The sequence below is a fragment of the Argiope bruennichi genome, chromosome X1, assembly GCF_947563725.1.
Source record: "Argiope bruennichi chromosome X1, qqArgBrue1.1, whole genome shotgun sequence".
Taxonomy (NCBI): Eukaryota; Metazoa; Arthropoda; class Arachnida; order Araneae; family Araneidae; genus Argiope; species Argiope bruennichi.
Window position 1 is genome coordinate 86,007,901 of NC_079162.1, and position 23,085 is coordinate 86,030,985.

At 29.3% G+C, this 23,085-nt stretch overlaps 1 protein-coding gene across 4 annotated transcripts in view; it reads left to right on the forward strand.

Moving 5' to 3' along the window:
• LOC129958174 (FRAS1-related extracellular matrix protein 1-like) overlaps positions 1–21,719 on the forward strand; it is a 72,179-nt gene extending 50,460 nt beyond the window's left edge. Inside the window, exons 13-19 of one of the 4 annotated variants that reach the window (XM_056070427.1) lie at positions 6,064–6,266; positions 8,326–8,478; positions 8,615–8,709; positions 10,882–10,944; positions 13,915–14,167; positions 14,306–14,476; positions 20,909–21,719. In XM_056070427.1, coding sequence (XP_055926402.1) covers positions 6,064–6,266; positions 8,326–8,478; positions 8,615–8,709; positions 10,882–10,944; positions 13,915–14,167; positions 14,306–14,476; positions 20,909–21,129 — 1,159 coding nt within the window. In that variant the 3' untranslated portion in view covers positions 21,130–21,719. Of the gene's footprint in view, positions 1–6,063; positions 6,267–8,325; positions 8,479–8,614; positions 8,710–10,881; positions 10,945–12,809; positions 13,870–13,914; positions 14,168–14,305; positions 14,477–20,908 lie in introns of those variants that run through there. The other 3 variants (XM_056070428.1, XM_056070429.1, XM_056070430.1) reach the window with 3 other exon arrangements.
• The last annotated feature ends 1,366 nt before the right edge of the window (positions 21,720–23,085 follow it).

The following is a 23,085-nucleotide window of genomic DNA, read 5'->3' on the forward strand; positions in this document are numbered from 1 at the left end:
GTTTTTTCACTTAGTTTTTAAATAAAAGCCCCTATTCATTCGAAAGCTATTATTTGTTGGACCAATCTCGCAAAATTTTGGTTTTTATTTAAAAAAGTCGCTAGCTTTGGTACTTAAAATTAAATTTTTTTTTTTAAATTCTAAATTTTTATTCTTTACGGTTCAAATTCTATAATTTTTTGACGCTTTTTGATTTTTATCTTTTTAAGCTCTTACATATTCTCTCCTCCCTACTGAAATCTCTCTGCAGATATTGTTAAAGGAATCCCTACACTAAGTTCGTAAAATCAGTGTATTTGCTTGTAGTGGGTGAACAGTCAGCAGGCCCCAATAACAAATAACCCCATTTATTAATACGAAGACACAAATACACAGACTACAGAATACAGCCGAGGCGAACACAAGCAATAAACTGCAGAGCTGCAAACTACAGAGCGCTAAGCAGCACAACAGTGATAAGCAGCTCAGAGAGATAGAACTCGTTCAACTAATAACTTAAGCTGAACTCTAATGACTGACTCTAGATAAGTCTCACGGCCTATTGTAGTTCCCGAGACAGGGCAAAGAAGATTCTCGAAAGATTATCATAATTCGCGTCCTAATGGATCTATAGTAAAAATTCTTGAAGATTCTAATATTATCCATTTTATCACCAAGCCCAGTGTCATTGATCTGACATCCGATCAGTTTCCAGTAGATTCCTTCAAAGGAAATATCTGCGCAGGGAAGCAGCTTCTTGAGCATTAGCGGCATATTTTTCAAAATTTTAGTGAGAAGTTTAATAAAGAAAATTAAAAAAAGAACCTTTATGTATTAACACCTAATATCAAAGCATATAATCGCACAAAATTATTTTTACACTACTTTAAATGTTAAAAAAAAGTGGCTCTTCATTTATACCATTTATGTTTTGAATGAATGCATTTTTTGTTTCGTTTTAGTAATTTTTGAAAAATTAGTTTTGGACACAGTTTGTAACAGTGATTTTTATTTTAATGAAATTCAAAACAATATTATTGCTTCATTGAATGTTTGAATCACTTTAAACGTGTTTACGTTGTAACGCTATTAATTTTGTGATAAAAAACAAACAAAGTTATTTTCCCCTTAATTTAAATTGAAAAACTTTAAAAGAATTCAGTGAATAAGATTCTTTACTTGATGAGCGCTGTTAGATTTAGAGGCAATGTATTATATATTGTCTCGTGCTAGCTTCAAAAATAATTTTAAAAAAATGTATGAACAGCTATTTTTTTTAAATTTGCATTATGCTTCTAAGTACAGAGCTAGTATCTTTTTAGCTTCATGAATTTGTTTCTTTTTATGAAAACTAGGAATTATTAAATTATTTTCATTTCTTCGTAAAATATGCGATCAATCTTTTCTGCAATTCTTTTAAAGCTAAAGTAAGATTTTTTTTTTTTTTTTTTTTTTTTTTTTTTTTTTTTTTTTTTGCATAAAGACTAAAAATTAGGTTTTTTTTAAAATTAAATTTTCGAAATGTGAAATATTTTTAAAAAAATCTCATTATTAAGCTTTAGAAGTAAGAAGTGATAAGACAATTTCTTATAGTTTGACTGTTTCTAAATACTGCCATGTCTTTGTATTAAAAGAAGTTTTCGAAGAAACTCAAAGTAGGGCATTGTGTTATCGTCAGTTTTATAGCAGTTTTGCCAATCTTATAATAGTAACCATTCTGGAATGCTTTAGCTCTTAGTTTTATGACGATGCAAATAAAATGTTCTAGATTGCTAAATATGATGAGTTAGCGCAGATGAATGTTTATACTTTTTGTTCCTAGCCATGTCGAATCTTATTTGTAGATGCTTATGTGAGAATCAATTGCAAAATTTTTGGTCATGCTATTCATCCACATTGTCGACATTATCCATCGAAACAGGTAATTGGTAATTTTAAGAAATGTTGAAAAAGATAACAGATTTTTATTGTTAATCTTATAAAAGTTAATTTAATTTTTTAGTAATTGTAGCAGTTGCATTGCTTTATCTTCTCTTTTGGATAACAGATAGCGATATCTGATTAGGTACGCATCCCATAGTGCATTGCGATTGTAATGAAAATGAAATGATATGCTGTTCTGTTAAGCTGCATGCTTGAATGTCTTGTCTTGTGTTTGTATTTGTTTAGTGTGAATGTGAATGAGGTTTTTTCTCCCCCCCCCCTCCCATTTTTATGTTTTTGTCAGAACCAAAAAGACATTTGTTTATAATAGAAGGTGTTGTGCTTCTGTTGTGTCGCAGAAATAGATATTAAAATATTAAAATATATACAATTAAAATTAGCAAAAAAAAAAAAAAAATTACTTTCTATAGGAAGACATCATTATGATACAGAAACAATCTTATGCGTAAAAAATATGCAAATTTATCTGTATATGAATGCAATAAGGTGCTTAATTTGTTTTGACTAAGGAACTTAAAAAGTCCTTAGTTTTTACAGTAATTTTTCACTATGAACCTGCTGATAGCTTATTTGAAGGGAAGAATCAGAAAAGAATAATACCTGTAATAACTCTTTTAAATTAAAAAAACATTAAATGGAGAATATACAAAACTTCTTTAAAATGTGTAACTTAGGTAACTATTCACTATTATGTTCTTGACGCAGTGACTGCTCATCTTAGAAAAATATAAATACTTTGCTACAAATGTATTTTTGTTAATACAATTTTACATAAACCTGAATATCTACATATATATATTTCTGAATGCAGTTGAAATGCAATTAGTTTAAAACTTTACCTTTAAATAGCACACATTGTAATTGTTATTATCTGAACTTTATTTTAGAAATTTATTACGAACTGTTTATTAGAAATTTATACGTATCTTTTTACCAAGAATGAATTTTAACAAAAGAAAATGAATACTTACAACTGCGTTTCCGTCGAAACTATATGAAAGCAAAACTGAAAAAAGAAAAGTAATTGAAAGAAATCGAAAACAAAATGTATGAAGGCAGACCTTGCGTTTGAAGTAAGGCGAGAAAAAGAAAGAAAAATAGCGTCAAGTTGTAAGGCGCAACTCTATCTAAACTGAATATTAAGATAGTAAAGTTTATTTTTCGCCTTCACACATATCGCTCATTTGCGCATTGAGTGAATTTTGGTGCATTCCAAAGATATTTAGTATCCAGCTCCATCCTACATTGGTCTTATTTGATTAATTCCCTTTGTGTTTTTTTCACGTTTATGTTATCTTTTCATTTTCGTTGATCATCTAACTCTCACAGTGAAAAAAATAAGCTAATACAATTGAAAAGATAAGTGCGAGTTTTAAAAATAAATTCAGCAAATAACAACAACAACAACAACAAAAAAAAATCGACAACACTTTGGAAAAGCTGTCTCTGCCGTTGGTAAAGCTTAATATTACGCATACTATTATAAACAAGAATTTTGCATTCTTGTTTGGTATTGTTCTTTTTCTAAGATGGCTAAAATTTTCATTTTCTTTTCTTTTTTTTATAAAGTTAGTCACAACGATTAAAAGTCAAGCTCTTCTTTTCCCTCCAATCCATGATGGTTGAAAGATGAACCGATCGATAAATATTAGCATTCCACGGTTTTTCTCTATTGAATAAATTTGCAATTCTATGATAAATAACTTCATTTAAATTTATAATAAGAGACTTTAAATTTAGAAATATACATATCTTTACAAATTTTGCTGATAGAAATTAAAACTTTGTGTTCTTAGATGAGTATATAAGAAACATTTTAATTATTTTTACTTTTACGTTGTTAGGACAACATAAAAATTTAATTTTTTAAAGCTTTATTTCTAACCTCTGCAAAATTTTCTCCACTTCCACTTATAACCACAACTTCCGCTTCTCACCTTATTTTATATACCTTTATAATTGGAAGTATATGTCTAGGCGTAATATGTAATGAAATAAATGTATGTTCCTCTTGGGCCACCCTCTCAGTGGCGTAGCGAACGTAGATGGCGCTTGGGATATAACATATTTGTACCCCTATCGTCATCATTGGTTTCCGTATTAACATACGATATTGTAAGACATTTCCACTATGTGTTCGATATTCTGAATGCGGGAATTATTGTGTCGATAACAATAATAATTTGAGCTTAATTTATGAAACAAAATTCTAAAAATGACTTTCGATGAACTCTCAGAATAAAATATTTTGTAAAAATCAGTATAAATTAACTGATGTTTATCAGCAAACAGTTGATGTATTATCAGTGCAGTTATTTTGTATTAGTAGCATTTGCGACTAAAACTAAAAGGCCACTATTATTTTTTCGATTTTTGAATGTTCTGTTTTTAATTATTCTCATCCCAAAGTTGATTTGGATGATTGAAAGCTTCTGAATTGGAGTTCTACTACAGTAACTGTTGAATTTTTAGGAGAAAGCCTGTACATTTTAGCCTAACTATGTCGTATTCCTGAAAAGTATACATAGTACAGATGACAACATTATAAACCAAACAGCGAAAAATTTTACATTTTATGAGATAACCGAAACATAAAAATTATGTCCTAAATAACTGATATATTAGAAATAAATTATATATTTTTTTGTGTAATTTTGTGTAATATATTTTTTCTATACTTCTGTTATCCATGATAAAGAAAAGAACGTTATTATTCTTAAACTTCTATTATCATAAGTTATAAATAGATAATTATTCCAATTTTTTTCCCGATTGGTAATAAATCTTCTTTACTTTGTACGTTTCCTTGATAGAATGTATACATTCGCTTTTGCATATATACCCATACGAATATATTTGATTGTTTGAACTGTTGTGATTTTAATATTTGACTAAAGAACAGTCTTTTTATTTCTGTATTTATCCCTATTTCTCTTTTGTCTACTCATGTTTGTAATGAATGATCTCTGGTGGAGAGGAAACCCACCTATAAATATGTGGATTAGAAAACAAGCTGAATGTTTTGTGTAAGAATTGGGAGATTTTATGTTATTGCTTTAAAATTGTTATGCTTTTCAAGTTAATGAACTGAATTTCATATCATACTAAGAGTTTTTTTTAATTAGATAGTGTTGCTTTGAATACTTATATGAAATGTGATATGTTATTATATCTTTGTATAAGAAAGATCTTTCTAATAAGATCATTTGGTTAATAGTTGTTTGAACATTATTCTTGCATTTTCGAATTATTTTACCGTACCTGCTTAAGAAATATAGCTGCATGAGTATTTTTTAAGTCTGAAGACATGGGTTGATAACTGTTTTTTGAAGTTACTTTACTTATTCAAACTATTGATGCAAAAATTGTTGCTGTTTTCATACCTAATTTGTTAAAAAGTGAATTTCAAGATATCTTTTATTGTGTTAAATGAGTAAATCAGGTGGAATTTTGTATTGATTAATTGAATTACTAAGATAAACATTCACAAGTATTTTAGGGTATGAAGGACGAGGCTCTCTTGTTCTCATTTGATTCGTTACATTTTGTGACAAAACAGTTTTAATAGGTCTTGATAATTTTTAGTATCAGTGAGCTTTCTTTACTAGTAATATAGGGAATTGCTAATTTCTTTGTCTGATTTTTCAGGATAAATTGATAAATAGAGAACTTATTATAGCTTATAAGTGAAATGATTTTTGATGACTAGATGATCTCAGAAATTTCAGTATGTTTTGGATCATATCGACATCATTGTTAAATTTGAAAATAATGAAAACGAAATCTATCGTTTTGCAAGATTTTTGAAAATTTTTTAAAGATAAGAACTTTAAAAAAGGAGCAAAATCGTGGAATTATTTTTTTACATGGATTAGTAAAAGTTGCAGATAAAAAAAAAAGTTTACTGGAGTATATATATATGATATAATTATTGAACTGGAGAAATTTTAAAAACTGTTAACAGAAGGTTATCTTCACTGTTTCTGTATGAATTGTATTCTTCTATGAAGTTTGTCAAATTATGTTTTAATCAGAAGTAGCTAAGCACTTCTATGCTTATTTCTGTATGAAAATATACTTCTTATGAAAGTGTCCTAGCTGTATGGCAGTTGAACCTTACATTTTTTTAAAATTTAACAGAATGGATTTTCAATGGGCTGTTGTTTTTTTCCCGTATGCTGAATATTCTGTATGTGAAGATAGCGGATCGCTTAACATCGCGATTCAGCGGTCTGGAAATGTTAATATATCTTCATATGTAACGATTTCCGCCATTGAACAAACTGCCAAAGAAGGGCTTGATTATGTATCAAGACGTGTAAGCAAGATACAGTTTGATCCAGGTAATATGATTTTTTTTTCTTAAATTCCAGTCAATGTTTCCTGTAATTATATCGTTTTGTTTTTAAGTTATTACCGAATTTATGTAGAAAAAAGTCACATTAATATTCTTTTCTGTATTCAGATAGGCAGCATATGAAGGAAAAAAAATGGACAACTTATTTGAACTAAGAAACAGTTTTAAAGAGTAAATCAATAAGAGATAAGTTTATGGATACTTAAAACTGGAATAAAAAACATGAGGTGTCCATTTCAAAGAATTCAGAATGCTTTATAACATGAATTTAAAACTCTTCTTACCAAAATTCCTTGCTTATATTTTATTAATAGAAATTATTGATGTAATTTGAAGGAAGCTGCCACATAAAAAAGACTTTTTAATCGTAAATTTAATTTTGATGAGGTTTACTTAAAAATATGTTCAATCATCGTTCTTGGTTTTGTATCCTCAGTTTTAAAATTCATATTTCACATAACATAGGCAGAAGAGTATATGGATACTTAAAACTGAAATAGAAAACATGAGGTATCTATTTATTCATGTTTTAGTCAGTACACTATTTCTTATAGATGTTTCAATAGGTTTAGCATAACTTTTGTAAGAGAGCTATCGATTATTGACATATTAAATGCATGTAAAGGAAATTGACGACTCAAAGTAAATTTTAAGCTGTTTATACTTTAGTGATACTATTGAAAAATGCATTATTCAGAAATATAATAATTTTCATTAAAAATGCTGATTTATATGTATTTAGAATTAAAATCTTTTCTTAATATATAATAGAATAAATTATTTTTCATTTGTCTTGTTTTTACCATTGTCCTTTATTAAAATCGTATTAACTTTAGAGTACAGTATTTTTTTTTTTTTTTTGTTCAATTGGAATTCATATCAGAAATCTAGGTGCAAAAATACATGTTCTGAAAATGTTTGCATTCTGCAGTATTCTTCCTATGTAATTAATCCTTGAACATTAAAAACGTATTTAATACATGAAACATTTTTGATTGAAAATGTGTTGAAGAATCGGTTTTTACCTCTTATTTTACTAATTTAGAATTTTCATATTAAACCCATAAAGTTAATTTGAAATTTAAATTCTAACATGATTATTCTTTGTGTTACTGTATAAACAAATAAAAATTTCATTATTCGTTTTTCCTTTAATTTTTTTTATTGTGTGTAACATCCAGATTTATTAATTCTTTGATTTGTAAAAAAATTGTTTAAAAAAGGAACCTTATTTGAATTTGAATTTAAAGTTTCTTCAAAGCTTCACTCAAAGAGCCTTAGGAGAGATAAGTGCATGAATAAGAGTCATATTTGCGCAGTAATAGGTTTGTAACTATGTCCTCTATCTTCCATCCAAATTCCTTTCTGGAATTTCGAGATATTCTGCATATATGCAATACATAGCATTTTACATTTATCACTTGTAAAATAATAGCTGTTCATTAATGATAATCAATTTGAAGTTGGTATATACTTTATAGAAATGAATTTAAGATACTAGTAGCATTATAATGCAGACTTAGAATCTTTTATCCTTTTATTTTACATGAGAAAATTTATATTATCACAATTTTTACTTTATACACATCATTTTGTTTTCTGCATTGATTAAAATTTCATACATTTCAGAATTGTCGCTGTTCATTTTGTCTCTTAAAGATCTGGCCTAATTGCATGACATATAGCAATAAAAGGCTGTTTTTGTGATTTGTGTATAAGTTGCATTTAAAAAATGTTTTATTTTCCAAATTTCTAACAATCGTTTCTAAATCTTGTAAAAGTTTGTGCTAGTAAAATTGTTACTTTTTTCTTCTTTAAGGAAAAGATTAGCAGCACATTAATCTCTATTTTAAAGTTAATTAGTAAGTGTACATATTTGAGTTGACTGTGTTAAATACTTCCTTAGTAATCTAAATATTTTTCAGATTTTGAATATGAATACAAATTATGGATGAATTAGTTGACTGAAATTTCCAAATAGCTTAATTTACTAGTTAGATCTTACTGATGTATTATTTAATCTGATTGCTTTAATAACGTCATAGGCAAAACTGATACTACCTGGAAAATCGTAATTGTTAAAGATGATCTTGAAGAAGCACCTATTGAGCAAATGCAAGTAACTCTGACAGATCCTGAAAACTGTATTATCATTAATCACAACAGAACTATCGTCAGCATCTATGATTTGAATAGAGGTAAGTTTATTGTATTTAAATTTTAAAATCACAATTTTATGTGGATTTGAATTGTTGTTTTACATGCTGAATTTACCTGCTGTATTACTTTCTTTTGCATATATGAAATTAAGAATTGATGGTAATGTATTTGTAGGTTCATGTTCACAGATACCTGTTGGAGACCCTCGTGGGAGCAAAGTAGCTAATAGTAACTTTCCTGCTTCTTTTGATAGTAGTGATGATAGTGAAGTAAGTTAAGTTTTGTTGATTGTTGTTTCATCTTATGAAAATGGTTTTAATAAAAAATAAATAAAAATGTATTTAAAAGTGCATTCGAATGGGCGTTGAAATATGTCTGTTGCTTTAAGTATCTTTTCTTTATTTTTTTTTACTTATTATACTATATTATCTTTACACAATAAATATGTAACATCCCCCTTAAGTATAAAATATTTTCTCGCCTTATTTCTGATTTTTTTTGTTTAAGAAGAAAAGGTTATCCTTCCATGAGGTGGGAAACATTCGTAAAAATAATGTGTCTGAATAAAATTAATGATATTTAAAGTAACTAAATTGACTGTATATTTACTCTGTGATCATCAGAATAGAAATGAACATAAAATATTAGAAAGGACCAATAAGAATAATTAAACAACATTCAGCTTTCAAGAAAGCATCATCAACAAACTATTCAATGTGTTTAACGAATGAAGATTGTCGATGTCTTCACAGACTGCTAGGTGACATTGGTAAAGCTAAAGCTATGTAATGAAGTTTCTTTCTATTGAACTTGCTTGAACTAAACGGCCACAGCATAACGTAACTACGACGACCCACCTACCAGAAAGAATTGGAAGTCAATGGGTACAAAAAAAGTCTTCAGGAGAAGCAGGAGGTATTCAGTTCCCTGATGAAATTTATTTTCTTATTGAAAAGCTTTCAAACAATGCTAGAAAATGGGTGGTACTTAAGAATATACTCTATAATTTATTTAACAAATTAAAGTAACTAATTATAAAAAAACAGACAAGTCCACACTGTAGTTAAGCGATATAATGTTAAACATTACTTAAAAAATATTTAATATCCATAAATATTTTATTTTTCGGATTAACATTCTTGTAATTTAACTTTTCAAAATTTATATCTGAAATTTGTGTGAATGTTCACTTAAGTATCAAAAGAATAATTGTAGAATTTGCTCCCCTCCCCTTTATTTTTCAAACGAAATTATTTTTGGAATGAATAAGTAACTATTTTCTACATAACATATGATGAGCCTAAAGCTCAATGATAGTAATATTATATATAATAACCCTCAAGAAATGCAATATAATTGAATAAATGGTCCAACATTTTCATTCTATTTTCGTTTCATTCTCTTCTCTTAAATAACCAAATCTTATAACCAATAAAATATTTCCTTTTTATTAGTTATTAATTTTTTTGGTATAAATTCATGTATTCCAAACAAAATTTCTCTACAAAGTTATTTTAAACGGGGTTGTTAAACAGATCATAATAAAGCATTTCTAGATTATTTGAAAACACAATAAAAGATACGAGTCCAGATTATTATCATTAATCATTTATAGCTAGTTAAGTATGTCTTTACCATGTACATAAAATATAATCAAATTGTAAGAACCACCACAGAAAATAATTTGAATGGAACATGAATTTGATTTAAAAAAATACTCAGAAATTCTGAAATACAAGCACTTAAATTGAAAAGCTATGGTCATTTTAATAAACAGCTAGCGTCTTGCATTTATGAACTTAAAAAAATTTTGGTAATGCAATTTTTAAACAATAAACAATTACTTTCCAGTTTTTGATATATTATATAAGTAGAGGCCCGTCCAGTGGATCACGCCCATTAAGGCTGCAGAGATGCAGCCTTAATGGGCGAGTATCTTGCAATTATTTTTTGAAGTTGCGTTTCTGTTTTTTATCTAATTTACTTACTTTTTCACTTTCGTTTTTTTTCAAATTATAATTTTATGTACAGGCCCACCCTACACCGAATAAAAATAGTTCAAAAGCATTTTCACGTTGATTTGGTTCCTTTTACTTTCCTATTGCTGATAATGGGGTTTACTATATTTATAAAATATGAATCGTTTTTTTGTTTCCTGCCACCGTTATTAATCAACTTGGACAAAAATATATATATTTTCATGAGCAATTAATTTAACTCGTAATTAATTTCCTGTGTTTTCTACTTCATTCAGATTTGTTTTTTTAGCTTGCTTTCTTCTAAATCTGAATCAAAATTTTGTAAATTGTTTATCAATTTTAATTAAAAAAAAAGATTTGTATAAAAGATAACAATTGTTATTCTTTGAAATTAGGTTTATATATTGATATACATTTTCAGAAATTTCTGGTGCTACATTTTGTGCTTCACATTATGTATAGTTTTTGTCTTTTCAGGAGGGTAATGGAGATGGTAAAAATACAAATATCTTAAATTTTCCGATGGTGAGTATTGAAGTATTTTTCAGTAACTATTTAAATTTTGCTACGTTTTATAAAATTTTAAATGATATTCTTTCATAAAAGGAGAAAAAGTGCACAAAGATTGATCTGCTTCTGCAGTAAATGAAAATTGGAAGAAATTTATGACTTTAATTAAAGGAGATTTATGCAAATAATTATGTTTCATTTAGAAAGCTCTTGTTGCATTTCTGTTTAATCAATTATTGATTAGCTTATTTGTTGTTTTGGGATAAATTGTTTTCTGTGTAATTTCTTTGATTAAGAATTATCTGGAAATAGATTTTTTTAGCTTGTGGTCTTACATTTTACTGAATTTCATATATTTAAGATTAGTGTGTGCAATAATGACAGTTTAATGCCTTTTTTTTGTTTGACAACTGATACGGATAAAAAAAGTTTCTCTTTTCATTAATTACCTAAATGTTCTAAACAGTGCACTAGATTACGCTAATTCGATTTTAAAATAAATTTGATCCTAGGCCCGTGGCAGGCCAAAGACCAAGAGAGTATGGGAAGAATTCCTACTAATGTATACGGCAGTTAAAACATTTGGACTTCCAGAAGCTCTATAAAATGTTTTTTTTACATAAAAAATAACAACACTCTTATTTAAAGTTATATAATTTAAAATTAATTGATGGAGTAAGATATTAAAGTAGAAATAATCAGCTACATTGCAAACTACACTATAATGTTAAAATCTCAAGCTGAAAAAGGAAATCTGGTAAGGACTGCAGGCAAGTTTGCTTGATTGCTAGTACACAAGCCACTATGGAGAGTTCAGATGCACTGTACGCCAGACTTACTTGGGAAAGGGGGCGCAGCAATCTAGAAGTATAAGATGGGGGGGGGGGAAGTGGAGATATTTAAATTTTATATCCTGAACTATTTTTCTCTCAACACTTCTGATAATATCAGATTTTAAAGATTTTTTTTTTTTTTGTATTAACCTGAAGAAATATGGAAGATTTAAAAATAATGTTCTTGACCTGCATACATTATGGCATTCAAAGCTGGATTTTAGGCGGCTGTTAAATGTAGTATCATCTTAATTTTGAAAATCAGATAATGATAAATTTTTATGGGAGAATGACATTTAAATTATTAACAGTCGCATCGTATAATTTAGTTTCTGAGAATTGGAGAGATTCTTTGCAAAGTTTGCAAAGCTGTTGTTATATTTTATGTTATTCATCAAGAATATGATAATATATTCTGTTATGTTGTAATTTGTATTAATGTAATTTAAAAACACCTATTATTTTGTCTATTCAACCAATTTTTAAACTTGCATTTGTTGAATAACATGCAAATATATTGAAAAAAAAAACAACTAGCCAACATGGTTTGTTATTGGTATGAAATTAAAAACATTCCGAAAATTAATTTTTCTCTAAATATAGGAGAGAAACATAAAAAACGACTCTTGTTAAAAATTCATGAATTTTATAATTTAGTTTTTTTATCCTCTAAATATATCAAGAGTAAATATTTATTATTATTATTATTATTATACCTTTAGAAGGAGAATCCTCTTAGAAGGGTTTGTCATATTTTATAAGCAAACTTAAAATTCATGTTTGTGTAGTAAAACAATAAATGCTTATATCATTTCAAATGTTATTGTTTTGAACAACATTATGAAATCTTTCTAACATGGCAATCAAATTAGCCTGTACTTTGTGAGGGACAGAGACTTCATTCATACTTTCAAGAAAGAAGCAAGGAATGAATATTTTTCTATAGTTGTTAAGTTTTCTTTGATTTATCAAATTTAGTGTATATGTACACTGAAAAGCCAAAATTTCATGGCCATCCAACTTGAAATCCTGTTATTTAAATTATAGGTAAGGATTCCAGCTCTGCGTTCATGGATTATCTAGATGGGTTTCTTATATATGTGTGTATCAAATGTCCAAGCGTAGGTCTGTTAATTCGCTTATATTTTCTCGGTGGTGGATTGTATTAATATTCAGAGAATTTGATCTACTGAACAATAGATTTAACTGTGCATTATGCGGACGCAATCTTAACTTTGTGTGGGGATATTGTCTTGTTGAAACATTCTATTGCCACTTAGGAAAACTGACGTTACGATTGAATGTAACTAGTTCACAGTTACGTTGTGGTAGTCCATAAATTTCTTGGTGTTGTTTATGATAATCTTAGGACCTAGGGTTAGTCATATAAATCTGCCTCACGTTATCATTGAGGTGCCCCCTTCTGAATAACCGATAAATTTTGATTCTGTCCTCGATGCAATGCAAGAGAAGTCGGGTTTCATTTGCCCAGGTAACACATTTCCTTTGATCAGGGACCGATGTTGATGCAAGCGTAAATGGTGATGATGATGATTTGTAATCAACAGAGGAATCTTGGAACACTATTAATTCATTTTCTGTAGTTACTACTTACTGTTGCAGAGAAAAAAATCACCAAGATTCCCCTTTTCCAAAGTACTAGATCCAAGGCTTCTGATCCTGACAATATATTCTTTATTAAAATTACTTAAAACTCAGCCTTTTTTCACGAAGAGAAAGTTTTCAGATTTCTGGCTGTAATTGAGTTTGGATTTGGTTGCATTTCTGTGGTCGTCACTTCATATTATCAGGCTACTCCCAAGGTTTTAGTGTATAGTTAATCGTGTTTCTTTTCCTTCAGTGTTTAATGCGCAGCTTATTTGATTCAGTGGATATTTGATAATATTTTATTCAGGGTATTTCTAAAAGACTGATACCTATACCGAATACTGTGGATTATTGATAATATAAAATTGGTTAGATTTCATTGCAAAATATATTTTATTAATACTGAATTATTTAATTACTTATTTTTGCTACTATCTATATGATATTCAAATAGATTCAACTTTGTTACATGTTGTATGACACAAGAATTAAAAACAACGCCCATTTCTTTATATCATATTTAATCATTAAATCTTTATTGCAGGAGTGTAGTCAGTATATATATGGTCTGTTACATTTTGAGACGTTCTCTCAAAGTTTATATCAATGTGATGGTGAAAAGTGGGTTCAATGGCATCCAAAAGTTTTTAATACCCAAACTAATGCCGAAATTTTCCCATTGGATCCATCGTTGGATCTGGACATCCCAGAAAAAGAAAGCACTATTGCAGAGGAATTAACTTCAATAGAAGAAATCACAACACTTTCCACCTTTGAAGCGGATAGTTGTATGAAAGGTAAAATAACTTTGGCTATTCATTTTTTTTTTTTTTTTTGCATACCTTTTAAGTTATAAGCCAGAAAGCTTTTATTGTGAAGTACATGAATATTAATATTTGTAAACTTTTTTGAGATGAGTGAAATTATACATCCAGGTTGGCAGATGTTTGAAAATAAATGCTACAAATGGCACCGACCTTCTGCTACTTGGAATAAAGCTTCAGAAGTGTGCAAAAGCTACCAGTCGGGCGATTTAGTAATAGTAGAGTCCCTTGAACATAATAGTTGGCTTCTCCAGCTTGCTCGGAATAAACCTTTTTGGATTGGTATGTGTTAATCATCTTACATTTTTGTTATACACTTATGTTCCCATCCCTGCAAATATACGTGCATTTCAATATTTTTTGATGTTATGTTTTATTATATATTTGGGGTATCATTTATTTTTAACTGACAGAACAAATAGTTCCTTAAACAGAATAATTACAGTTTTGTTTAATGAAAATGCTATAATAAACGAATTTTCCAAAAATATTTTATTTGTTCATTGAATCAATAAATTTTATGGATTATCTTCAGAAGTTTCTATAAATTTATCTTAATTTTGTTTGCTATGAGCGGTGCATGTTATTCATAAAAAATATCTTGAATTAATTTTTCTTTTTATTATGAAAGGAAAGTACCCTCTATTTCATTTTGATTTGTATATGCAAGCTTTTATATTTTCTTTTCCTTATTTAAAAAAAACAAAAACATTTCGGAAGTTCTTGTGTGTATTTTTGTTCAAACTTGATAAATTGACTTATTTAACGATACTAGTTTCATAATTGTCAATTTCACTCTAAATTTATTCATTAATTTTTCTGTTTTTAAAACTATTATTTATGTATTATTCTGATTCTTAGTTTAAAAGGTGGTTTTTGCTTACCTACAGGAGTATTTCGTGTGTGCAATAACTTATATCCTTAAAAAAAGATTCAAAATGAATATTTTTTTACTTCTCTTTGGATAGTTTTCATTTTTTTTTTGGTATATAGTTCTTTTCTTGCATTTACAAACTTGCTTTTAATTTTTATTTAAATATTTACAACATTTTTTTTTTTTTTGCTTCTTTAGCGGTAACCCGTGAACGCGGCTCCCGCAAGATAGAATTTCCTCTTATTTACACCACTATTATTTTAGCCCTTTGAAAAGCTTTTTAGCCTTTTGAGTTAAAGATATCATAAAACTTTTCTCATTCTTTTTACGATTTTTTATTCTAAAAATTCATAATTTATTCATAAATTCATAATTAATATTTATACTTTTTCATATTTTGAAATTTTTTGGGGTATTTTACTTCTAAAAGTGGAAAAGATGTTTTTATAACTAAGACTGATTATCTGTTTTGATTATTCTTTTAAAAATAAAATATTTCTGTTGTAAAATTATATCTTCTACAAAGCATTTTAATCTGTTATATTATATAGCTAAAATTTACACGTAATTTTTTTTTTCAGAAGACATAATATAATTGTAAGTTACTTTTTCACTATTAATTTTTTTCTTTGTCTTTGTGAGAATTTTTAAGTTTGTTATCCATTGAAAGGGTATGTCTGCTGATATTTTTGCTTTTATTTTAATGAATGAGTGTGTCTGAAAAAAGACATGGTCAGTGTTTAGGAGCTTGTTTATTGTTGTCTTTTTCTGTTAATTAGAAGTAAATTTGGCAAATAAGTAGATAATAATTGTGATGCTTTAAGAATAGCGTTATTTGCAGGTACAGTATTTTATGGATAAACGTTTTATGCTGGTACATTACCCGTACGGCCGGTTCTCGTTTGATCCTGCAGTTAAGCTGCTTCTGTGCGGTCAGTACCCAGAAGGGGAGCATCTTAGATACTCTGTGCTTTTGGTATCTCTATTAAGTCTTTGACTCATGGACTTGGTTAGTTGCACTAGATCAAGTGGAATTAGTCACTGCAGGTAGAGCTCATATGGATGAAACGAATTTGCAGTTTCAAAATGATTACATAATTATGAATTTGTCTTAAATTTTAATAATTAAAAATATTTTTAATAATTTCCAACATGGTTTTTCATTGTGTTTTGGTTCTAACTATTTCCATTACTTTAACAAGTATTATATTAATCCATTTTTAAAAACTGTGGGTTGAATTTTTTTTTTTTTTTTTTGAAAAATGTTATCTGCAAGTTCTGTGTTATTGGATAAAAAGCTATGGAGCAGTTGTAAAATTCTCGATGCAAATATTTTAAAATTTCAAGTTGAAAGTAGGGATAGGAGTCGCTTTAAATATGTCTTAAAATTAAGTAAGTATGGAAAAAGAACCAAAATTTAATAAAATACTGAATTTTGCTGGCAATTTTTTTTTTTAAATTATCAGCCAAAATTCAAATTCTCGAACAGATCAGTTATTCGAGAAGGAACTTGATGGAACTTCTTAACTTGATGGCTCGAATCGTATCTGTGACGTTGAAATCAGAACGCAAGTACTTTGACGAACACCTCATAGTTTCTTGATATGAAATGGTAGGGGCTGTTTAGTTTCTTTTTTTCCCCCCGTTTGTTAAAATTTCTCACAATAGTTAAATCTGCCTTTTTTTTCAATGAAAATTCCCATTTTCTCAATGTGATCATAAGTAGACTTAAACAATTGATTTTTGACTTCCGTAGCTGCGTATAGTTATTCAAAATTCATATAGAATGACTTTTGTGTTTATGGAATTCGTCAGAGTTGGTAATTTTTTATCAGAAATTTTCCAAGAAATTCAATTTTATTCTTGAAAGATTTAACAAATATAGCGCCATTGTTTTCAGGTAAAAGTCGATAATATTCCGATTTGGAGATATTCACCTTATAATCGTCTCCAATTATTGTTGGTAAAAATTGGTAATAGATTGGTAGAAACTGTTAAATCCTTTTAATTTCCGTTGCTGAGAAACAGAAATGTCCATATTTTACTAAGATCTATAAAGACTTATATCATCAAAGAACTAAGTCCATATAATGATTTTTAGCAGGTTTATTGTCGATGTATATAAACCTGCCTCTGATCTCGGAGAAGATTTAGTCAATCCTCTCTTTATGATAATTAGTCTCAGTAGCCGTTAAAGGTGAACTGGTAGCCAAATGTTGGGAAGTAATTTGTAACGCAGTGGGATGGCTGCAAGTGAAATTTTGTATTGTACGAGATTTTCCCGAAATTTAATTGGTGATTGGGTCTCTGTCCAAATTCATTTGGGGCCAGAGACTTTGAAATTATACTATGGAACATCCTTCTAATGGGATCAAGATGGTTGTGATCAGAAAATGTAACACTAATATATTTGGTTCAAACCTCTCATATTGAAATTATTCAGCTGAAATTTCTGCATTGCAGACATTCAGTGATAGAGTTTATTAGGGTACTGGTTGTTATTAAATCTCAGAAAAAATACATGTCACAATGCTTAACGAGATGAGCCTTTTCAAGGCAGCTTCCTCCACTAGGAGCCGAAAGAATGTTTTTCCATATTCCGACAAGAATGTGAGCCATTATTTCCTTTATTTTTTCATGTATATTTATATAGAATAAAACAAAGAATGCTAAATCTAATAAAGTAAACTAGTCGAAAGTAAAACGATTCCATGTTGAATAAACTGGCTGGATCAATGTTTTCCTAACATGGTCATTCAGGAAATTACTCAAAAATCTTTGTCAATAGCCGAGAACGTTTAAAGACTCCTATAACTTCTTCTTTTTCATTCTCAGAATAGAAGCATAGTGACATGATTTGGTTATGTAAAAAAGAGTGATACTACAAGAGTTTTATTCTTGAATTTAATTCCCTCCAAGTTCAAAGAATTCTAAAAATCTAAATCTGGATAAATTCTAGGAAAATTATTTAGAAAATTAAGATGATTTTGTTTAGAAATAATTTTAAGGCATCAATAAAGTAAATATTTGTTTTTGCCAATGCTTTTTATGAACAGATTTTGTGATAAATTCCAATGGCAACTTTCAAGTAAATATTTCCTGAAGTACAATTACTTACAATATGAATAAAATTTTACAACTTGTATACTAACTAAAATGAATCAAATTGAGAATATAAGCAAAGGACTTCAATTCAATAATCATCTCTAATTCAAAAGAAGACACAAAAGTAGTTTACATTTTGGCAAGTAAAATTTACTAAGTCAATAAAAAAACTTTTGACAGGCTACTGCAGACTGGAACTTCCAATTAATTTTTTTCATATTATAAGCCAGCTATCAGATCATCAGTAAGTCCAATTTGTTGGAATTAAAAAATTAATAAAACACAAGGTTAATACATAAAATAACTTTCCCTCTTGGGTGGCGGCATTTGCAGCTAAAACGAATGAACGAAGTGAAAACGAAAGAATCACATTTCAAATACAGACTGTGGAAGGCATGGAAAGATAAATTCTGAAGGGGGGGGGGGAAAGAAAGAAAAGAAATTAGTATCAAAAGTTGCTAATGGGGGAATACTTTCGCTGTGGGCGTACAGTTATAAATGAATTTATTAAATTCACAGAAAATAAACTTTTATTGATCAACATTAGGGTTTTCTGGACGCCTTTTCAATAAGCTGTCCTTCCTTCTGTACAATAAATTGCATACGGTGTATGATGTTTTCTATTGCTGCCTGTAAACTATCAGTTTCGATGTTCATAGCAGCTCGTCTTTTGTTCTGTTTCAAGACATACAGATTTGGAATGCCACTAGCGTACACTATGGATTTCAGGTACCCCTAAAGCCAAAAGTCATACGGGTAATGTCCGGGGAACGGAGTGACCATGCCGCCTCAAAATATTGACTGATAGTTACTCTTAAATATTGACTGACTCTTAGTACCGAATTGCTGTCTTAAAAGGCTCTGTACTGAACAATGAATAATATGTGGCTGTGCTCCATCTTGCATAAAAATTATTGAGTCCAAGCATTGTCTTTGCTGCAATTGCGGAATAACAAAAGTTTGTAGAATTTGCCCATATTTTTCGCCATTAATGGTGCAAGTAGTAGGACCTGTTTGAAGGATATTTTCAAAAAAGTACGGCCGATTATGAAATTGGCCTAGAAACCGCACCACATGGTCAGCTTTGGGGAATGCAATGACATTTCTTGGATCACTGTGAGATTCACGTGCCCAAATACGGCAGTTTTGAGTATTGACAGACCCATTCAAATAAAAACGAACCTCATATCCCCATACTATTTTCCAAGGCACAGTCAATGTCGATTTCCATTCGGGCAAGAAACATTAAGCCAAAAGTGAAGCGCTTTTCATGATCTGTGATTTGTAATGCTTGCACACAATTGCTTTTATACGGATAGAAATGCCACATTTTGCATAAGATTTTCAATATAGTAGCACAGGGCATATCGTTTTGGCTGGCGAGTAATTCCACGAGCGCTTGGACTACTTCTAGTCCCCGTGTGGTCAAACACCGCTGTAGAAACATCTGTTACTGCATCGTCTGGTACCGCATTTCGCCCTCTGTCAGCTCTAAGTCCCAGCCTTCCTTGAATTTTTTAATCATTGCTCTCAGTGCTACAGCAGACATCGGACCTTTACGCAGGTTATGAAGGTTTCGAAATTGCTTAAGAGTTGCCACGGCATTGCCACTGTCTAATGTTGAACAGTTTTAAAAGTAAAGCACGCTGAGGTAAGGTAGGACCCATATTAAGCACACATCAGCAGTTAATCACAAAGAACTGTCAAGAAAACATCATTTATCAAGGACGAACTACTAACAGTTCGCTACTCTTCCCTTTTTACAAGGAATGCATGGCACTGTTGTTACGCACGCACTAAGAATTTTACATAATCCCTTTCGAAATGCAATTTTTCTTGTTCGCACGTGAGAGCAGCGCCAATATTTCTCGTATCGACCACTTTTGGTGCTGATTTTTTTCCCTGCGGAACCATCTTCCCATACCTCCTTCCACAGTCTATATATGAATGGGGTTTCATTTCGTTCATTCGAATACCGCCAAACAGGGAAGATTATTTTATGACCAGCCTGTAATTTTTATATTCTAAAAAATTTAAATAATAATAGTTATATAAAATAATTTTTACTATACTTCATAAAAAATCAACGTGTTCAATTGGCGGTATCTCAAAACTGTGGTGTTGAACTTATTGATGTTTACCTGAACGACGATTATATTGTCTAATAAATTAAATCAAACGAACTGGAAAGCAACATTTCAAACTAAATTAAACGGAAATTACAAAACATCGTATGTTGCCAACAAACATTGAAAATCTCACGAAGTTTTTCTGCTAATAATCTTATAAACGATCTCAAGTACAAAAATTACATTTCAAAATTCATATAGAAGCGGTATATTAAATTTTAGAAAATCTGCAAATAACATTTTAATTCTTAGTTACAATGTACCCACAAACAACATTTTAATCATAAATGCAGTGCCTGCAACTAATCATTTCCATATTTTATACGTCTGTTAATGAAATCCCACTCTGATCTACTGTCCAAAGTATATATAATCTGATTGAGTTGAAAGAAGGAATTAAATTATGCAAATTCAAATTTTTCATGATTTGATGATCGAAGTTTGCATTTTATCCAGATTTAAATGGTATTGAACAACATGCTGTTTTTCATTTTTAAATAAATTGATGTTACCGACTTAAATATATGTAACATAATTCCAATTATTTATGCAAAATAAGTTTTTTATTGAAATTACCATAATCAGAAGTCTTAACTTTCATTTCAGGTTTGCATACTAAAGAAGGAACAAATTACTGGAGCTATAAGATGCCTAATGATGCTTCTTTTTTGAACTGGAAGAAAGGATTCCCTCGTGCAGATACAAAACTTAGATGTACTCTGGTGCGTGGATCTGGCTTATGGATAAATAAGAACTGTGAAACTCATGAGCATAGTTATATTTGTTCTATGCCTCTGTATGTTATAGATAGTCATGTGGTCAAGTAGTGAAGTGATTTGCTGAACGATTAAAATGTTCTATGACCAAAGCTGTTTTTGTGTATATGTATATACACATATTGAATTTAGGATACATAAAAGTATCATTGTAATTGTTACTTTTTGATATTTAATGCAGCATTAATATTGAAAGCTGTTTGATACTTCGTTAATATATGATAGATGGATAATTTTATGAAATATATCTTCCATTGAGCTTTCTGGTATCTTTAATTAGTTTGAAATTGCATTTTTCTTTTAGTTTCCTATTATTACCGAGTTCTTTGATTCAAGCAATTAAGCTACCAGTACAAGCAAAATATGAAGGCTGTTGAACTTAATATAAATTTAATGTTTGTGTGAAAAATATATTTATCGACCGTTGCCAAGCAATGAAGTGCAGTAAAGCAATAATAATCTGTAAAAAAATAAATAAATAAATAAAATGGAGTTTTAGATGGAATTTTCTTACAAATAATTTCAAATTTAATTCTAGTCGATTTATTGAAATTTATTTGTTATAGTTTTGTAAGCTTTTATGCCCTTTTTTTACTAGTTATTGTTTTAGTTCTAAATATCATTTCCTGTATGTTTTTTTGTATGGCAAGTAAGTTGAATAAATATTTTTATTAAATTTGAAGAAGGTCATGTTTTTTATCTCACCATTAATTATCATTAAAGTATTAGTGTAGACTCCTGTTTGAACAAACATAGATACAGATATACATTATTGTTTGAATTTTTATTATTTTCGGAACTTATTTTTAATATAAAAGGGAAAGATTTATAAAAACTCGTATTATATCACATACGGAAATGTTGTACAATTACACCTATGCTAATGGCTGTTTCTTGGTGTGAAAACTCACATTAGCTTGGTAATACTTTTAATCGATTTTTGGTGAAACGGTTGCCTTTTCTGTAGAATCACGTTTAATACTCCACTGGATGTCATTGGAATATAAAACCTTGCAACCATTGAAGTCGAATGTAATCTGAGAAACATTTTCATGATTTGCTCTACAAACATTCTTCTGTGGATGGGACTATGAGACAATTTAACTATGCATAAATATTTTTTTTCTGTGTAAAATTTTCTTGCTATTCCAAATGTCCCTGTAAATAAGGACAATAATCTGATAAAATGAATTAAAATTTTAATAGTGTAGTGGTGTATTATGATTGTGTTAGGGGGACCGAGAATACATACAATCTTTTGTTAGATCGAAACAAAGAATTGTCTGATATAATTTTGAGTCAATGATGCTGCCTTTTCCATTACCAATGGCTTATTGATCAAATCCGGATGTTTTTATTTACAAAAATTGGAAATTCCATTTTTTGACACCCTTCAAGGAATGTTGTAATGGCTTGATTAAATGGTGATTAGAAGATTATATGGGTGGTAAATAAGATGCGTGAATCGACATCTCCCCATCCAGATATATTTTATTTAGAGAATTCCCTGTGTGGTGTTGCATGTTCTTCTATAAAATGATACTTTTTTTTTTTTTTGTTAATAAAGATCGGATACTTTTGAATCAAAGCTGGATTTACTATATCTAATTGTTCTGAATAAAGATTTGCGGTTATGATTGAAACTGGTTTTAATAACTCAAAAATTGATTATGTTCCTGGCATTACCCTAAACAGACAACAATATCTTTCCAGATGTTAACCTGAGTCTGGGACATATATTGGCCTTTGATTAGAAGATAGCCAGGATTTTCTACGTTTGGGTTGTATTAGAGGAGCCATTTCGCTGAATATCCATTGTCGTATGTTGTCATATTCAATCAACACATGATAAGAAATGCTACTACATTGTATAATTAACCCTTTGGGTACATTTGACGGCTGAGACTCGTCATGCATTTATTTTGCCTTAGTTAAGAATGATGAATTTAATCCGTCATTCATAATTACAAAGTCTACTGTCTAGATTTTTACGAATTGTGTGTACCG